Source organism: Rhineura floridana, chromosome 1 (assembly GCF_030035675.1).
Source record: "Rhineura floridana isolate rRhiFlo1 chromosome 1, rRhiFlo1.hap2, whole genome shotgun sequence".
NCBI lineage: Eukaryota > Metazoa > Chordata > Lepidosauria > Squamata > Rhineuridae > Rhineura > Rhineura floridana.
The window spans coordinates 143,817,368-143,823,367 of NC_084480.1; the positions used below are offsets into that span (position 1 = coordinate 143,817,368).

Here is a 6,000-nt window from a genome sequence, read left to right on the forward strand (position 1 = left end):
GCCCATGGCAGCCAGATATGATAAACGTTTATAACCTTTTGCTAAACCTTGGGGTCAGACAATAAAAAGGGATTGGCAGAAGGTCTGGGCCAGATTAAAAATGATTCAGTCTTGATATAATGCATAATTTAGCTTCTAGAATTCGTTAGTATAAGATGCAAAGATGATCACAAATTTAGATGCATTTTAAAAGGATGACAGAATGGGAGGCAGAGGCAGTTGCTTCATACATGCAGTGGGCCAACCACCATTGACAAATGCTTCAGCAGAGAACTAAAAACAAGACGAACATAAAGTGCAGTGTAAAGGAAGTGGGCAGGGAGGAGGCATCCAAATAAACACCTAGCCCCTGTGCTTCAGAATCCGAAAAAGGGTCCAAGGAGAAGCCACAGATCAGTGGGAGAGCACAAGCTTTGTATTCAGAAAGTCCCTGCTGAAATCCCCTGCATCTCCCGGTTGAATCACCAACATCTGCCTGTTCAAAGGTATTTGCCTGAGTCCTTGGAGAGTTACTACTTAGAGATGGCCGTACTGGGTGACTGGACACAGGATAAGGAACCTTCATTTTTGCTACGCTGAACACATTTCTTTTTGTGGTGAGAAGCTCCAGGGATGCAGTGCTTACCTGGATTCAGTTTCCTTTGGAAGGTCACTAGAAGTTTATGTCACTGGTAATGTTTGAGGGTTAAAAAAAGTTTCACATACGTAGAACAGCAACAGACACACAAATCCCTTGTCCGACATCAGAGACAGAGGGCACTCCACCCAAAAGACACTTTCCAGAGCTTGCCAAGCCCCAACTCAGGGTTTTTTTGTTTGCTTTTTTGCCTCTCAGTGTCTCACTGGAAAACTGCAGTCTTCCCCATCAGGATTGGAATGGATATTGCCGCCACCACCGCATGGATAGGAGGCTTAGGAAATATTCCCATTTTTCTAAGGCTCATAACCCTGTGGGTTAAGTCAATATCCTTTCCAGTCTTGTTTGGGGACGGGAGCGGGGCAGGAGGTGTGCAGATAAGTACATGCTCACAGGTATAGTTCTTCATTCTAGAGTTGTCTGTTACACTTGTACCCTGCTCTTTTTCTAAAGATCCCAACAGCGGCAAATGTATTCAATACATACACATCTCTTTTTCCCCATTAAATTAGCAGCATGGTCACAAATGGGAAGGGTGGTGCTCAATGGGGTGTGTAGCTAAAGGGGAGAGCCACTGGAAGACCAAGTTTAACAGGACCTGCTTAATATATATTTGTTTTACTCTCTCCCTCCCCCCCCCGCTGTCAGGGGCATCATTTCAGTTTTCAGTAGGGAAAGGCTGAGGGCTCATCCATACTTCCATTTAATCTGTAATGTAAGCCTCCTTGTGTCTCCATTAATTCACCCTCATCCATATGATGTTCTCCTCCAGTCACTGCCTTCCCACACTTTCCCTTCCCTTGATCTAGAGTTTCTCTTACCAGGTATCCTCCGAAAAGGAGAGAGCGATTACAACTCATTGCTAAGGGCAAAGCCTGGTTGCTTTGACCCACTGTTTTCCATGTGGGTGCTTCTAACTCCACCTCCTTCCATGCTTCCTGCTTCTGTAGTGTTCCCATAGGCTCCCCTCCCCTCACTCCTCCCCCTTCCCCCTCTGTTGCCTGAGCCAAAACACAATGAGATGGCAAGAAAGCAGTATCTCGGGCTGGCTTCTCTCAGCTCTCCCCCTCCCCCTCCCCTCATTTTTACCAATGGGTATGATGGTCAGTGAGAGCCAGTGTGGTGTAGTGGTTAAGGTGTTGGACTATGACCTGGGAGACCAGGGTTCGAATCCCCACACAGCCATGAAGCTCACTGGGTGACCTTGGGCCAGTCACTGCCTCTCAGCCTCAGAGGAAGGCAGTGGTAAACCCCCTCTGAATACCGCTTACCATGAAATATTCATAGGGTCGCCATAAGTCAGAATTGACTTGAAGGCAGTCCATTGCCATTTTTCCATATGCCATCCACTCAACAAAGCAAAACTAGACAATAATCCAAAAGGACATCATGGTTGATGCTACTGAAAGCTGCTGAGAAGTCCAAAAGAATTAACAGGGTTGCAAGGTCAGCATCTCTCTAGCAGCAACCATTATCCCACAGGGCAACCAAGGCAGTTACCATTACAAAACTAGGCCTGAAACCCAATTAAAATGGAGCAGAAAATCAGCATCATCCAAGCAACCATTCACTCGAGCTTCTTGACCTGGAATGTTAGCAAGTAGCCCATTTCTATAGACATCTTCCAGATACAAGTTGGGTTTCTTCAGGAAGGTCTAATTACTGCCCTTTTAAAGAGGCTACTCCCTCTCTCATGAAAAAATATATAGCTTCCTGGACCCAGCCAGACACCTCCTCCTTATTAGACGCAGTAAGCCAGGCTAGGGGAGGGTGAAGCTAGGACGAAACGTGACCAAGCACTTTGTCCACACATGCTGGAGCCTCAGCAACTGAAAATCATCCAACAAAACAGGACCAGGCAGTGCTCTGGACGCCTCTACTACTGGAATTGCATTAACTGTGGAGTAGTCATGATGGATGCAAACAAGTTTATTTTTGATGTGTCTCGCAAACTTGTCACAACATATTATTGAGGGTTTCCATTTCTGGAGGATATCTTCTCTGCACCAGATTGTAACAGACTTTGAACCACCTGGAAATGTTCTGCTGGATGACACTGGGAAGATGGAATGGTGATGGAGAATAATTCCTTCTGTATAATCATCACTACTGCCAAATAAGCTCAATAGTGAGCTCTAATGTGTGCTTGTCCATACTTCCACGACCTACATTTAAGCTGTCTCCCAGCTTGCTTTATTGCCTTCAGCTCAGGTGTATGCCAAGGAGCAGTCTGGGCTCTGATCAGGAGAGGGTGTGATCATGTCATGTTTGAAGTCCTGCCGTTGGATGTATTCATGATTGAACTGCAAAAAGAAAAACAAAGTGGTGCACTGTACATGCATCTATTGTACTAACGCTTGAATCTCTTATAACTACAGCAACATAATCAACATAGGCCAAAGCTACCTTTGTTTTAAGCAGAGATTTAAGTCTCTGGCAAGCATACCTAGTACATTTTATTGTTTATAACAATAGTCACCCGTGGCCAAACTAGAAGATGCACGAGACGTGTCTGCATTTAATATATCTGGTTTTCTTATTTAAATAGTAGTTGGGGGAGGGGGAGGAATTGGGACAACGACATGTCGGGAGGGCGTTCACCTTCTGCCCATGCCAAGGTCCCACTGAAAATGCCTGCAAGCTGTTTGTCCTGGTAGGGAAGCTTCCATTGGCCCTGAAGGAAGCTTCCTTGCTGGGGTAAATAGCAGCACTGGCATACAATTTACAGCAACATCATGACCCTGCCACCACCATCATATGCTACAGTTCTGATCAGGGCCACCAAGCCTGTAACTTAAATAAGAAAAACAATATGCATTCAATGCATAACCATTGTACAGTCTTCCCAAAGCCAAACATTTCCGTAGTAATAGTGTAACGGATAACATTTTTATACAAACACACTCTGGTACAAATGAAGCAACCTTGCCTCCAATCAATGGTGCTTCTTTCTTGTTGTAGCTTGTCTAGCTGCAGTGAGACTGATACTCTCTCAATACAAAAGGGACAATTTGAAAATCCTCCTCCCAACACATGTCACAGATAATTGTGACCTAGCAGCTATATCTGAGGACATCACTCCTGTGTACCCACAGTAGGGTCTTCAACAACTGGGCAAAGAGTCCTTTATGCTTATACCATCTTCCTCAGTTCCAGACAAGCTTGGCTCCCAAACTGGGGATGCAGTTTACAGAAAAGAACCACAACAGTCTTGTGATGCAGGCCTTCAACAAGCAGAGAAAGAACCGGGAGTTTTGTGATGTGGCCCTCAGCGTGGACCAGAAAATCTTCTATGCCCACCTCAATGTCTTAGCAGCCATGTCCTCCCATATTTGGACTCTCATATCCAGCAACGACATGAAAGCGGACAATGAACTCTTTATTAGCATTGATGCCAAGTTCCTGAGCTCGGCCTTGGTGGAGGAATTGCTTGACTACTTCTATACTGGGAAGATTGTGATTTCTGAGAAGAACGTGGAGGAGCTGCTGAAGGGAGCCAAATATTTCAGTTCCCAGACTTTAACAAGCCACTGCTCTGACTTCCTCCTTAGGTCCCTGAAGAAGAACAACTGTCTCTACTACATGCTCCTGGCCACCAGTTATGATATGAAAGACGTGGGGAAGGCTGCCTATGACGGAATACGAGACAACTTCAATTACTGGGCAGGCCCTGGCATAACAGACTTTGTGCATTGCCCTTATCACATCTTCAGCAGGCTCCTTAAAGATGAGAATCTTCACGTGCAAAATGAGGACCAGACCCTTTCGGCTCTCCTCCAGTGGGTGAAATATAAAAAGTCTGAAAGGGAGAAGTTTTTTAAAAAGTATTTCACCTACCTGCATTTGTCTGCTGTCTCCACCAAGATGCTGTTAGCTGCTTGCCGTGAAGTGTTACTCTTTTCAGACCACACTGGCCCCCTATCTTCCATAGAGAGTACTTTGAGTGCTCGTCAACAGGGAAGTCCTCAAAGCCTGATGCTTTACCAAAGGAAGGGGGCATTAATGGACGCCGTGGTGGTTTTAGGAGGACAAAAAGAGCAGGGTAAGTTCAACAGCGGAGTTTTTGCGTATATCATTGGAGAGAACATCTGGCTAAAGCTCACAGAGATGCCATACAAAGCAGCCGCTCTCAGTGCAACATCATTAGGGAAGTACATTTATGTTTCTGGAGGAACAACAGAGCAGATCTCTGGCTTGAAGACAGCCGGGAAGTATGATATGGATACTAACTCTTGGATCAAACTGCCAGATCTGCCGATAGGTTTGGTCTTCCACACCATGATGACTTGTGGGGGGGCAGTGTACTCCGTAGGAGGAAGCACAGCCCCAAGAAAGTACATTTCAGGTATCTACAAGTACGATGAAGGGAAAGAGAAGTGGATCCTTGCTGGGAAAATGAGCATTCCTATGGATGCAACTGCGTTAATCACCAAGGGAGACAAGGCTATTTACATTGTGACAGGGAGATGCCTGGTGAATGGGCACTTCTCCCGAGTAGGTGTGCTGGATTGCTTTGACACTCAAACCAGGAATGTGGTGCAGTACCTCACATTCCCCATCCAGTTCAATCATAAGCCGTTGCTGTCCTTTCCAGAGGAGCACGTCTTGAGCATACAGAGCCACAAAGAGAGTATGGAAATCAATTTGCAGAACATCAAAATGAACAAATCCACAAACCTTACGCCTCTCTTGCCGAATAACTACAGCTTGGATCTTTCACATGCGGTGTGCTCTCTTGGGGATAACAAAGTGTTTGTGTGTGGTGGCCTGATTTGTCCGGGCGACAAACATCCTGAGGAATATTCTATCAACCGGCAAGCATATATGTTAGATCAAAATGTGGGGGAATGGAGGATATTGGCTCAGCCCCCAGAAGCTCTGGATTGCCCTGCTTGTTGCACAGCTAAGTTGCCATGCAAGATTCTCCAAAAAACTGTAGTCAATTGATTTGGGAAGACAAAATCAAACAGAATTCCTAGCAATAAAGAATGACTCACTTGCATGTCACAGGTAAACACAAGGTTGCTTCCCTTCATCTCTTTACCGTGTACTTTGTTTCAGCAATGTAACTAGAGTGGGCACAACCAGGACAGGGGTACAAAATGGGCATTCAATGATTATGTAGTGTACTGATAGTCAAAATATATTACAGGCATACCCCGCTTAAAGTCGCTTCACTTAGGGCTCATCCAGACAACTGTAAAATGTGTGACACGCCTGCTATGTGTGTTCATTATTTTTCGGTCGTCCAAATGACGTCTCGCGCTGTTATGCATTTTCGCGGGTTAAATCCGCTCCTTGCAATACCGGCAAAAATGCGATTTGCTGTTTAAAATCGGGAATCATCTGCTGTGCCTTCAGGA

The 6,000-nt window shown here is 45.4% G+C and overlaps 1 protein-coding gene across 1 annotated transcript; it reads left to right on the top strand.

Moving 5' to 3' along the window:
• The first annotated feature begins 3,219 nt into the window (after window positions 1-3,219).
• Window positions 3,220-5,584, top strand: LOC133376868 (calicin-like). Its single transcript, XM_061609759.1, has 2 exons — window positions 3,220-3,290; window positions 3,736-5,584. The coding sequence occupies exons 1-2, from the start codon at window positions 3,220-3,222 to the stop codon at window positions 5,582-5,584; spliced, it is 1,920 nt and encodes a 639-aa protein (XP_061465743.1).
• Window positions 5,585-6,000: the final 416 nt, after the last annotated feature.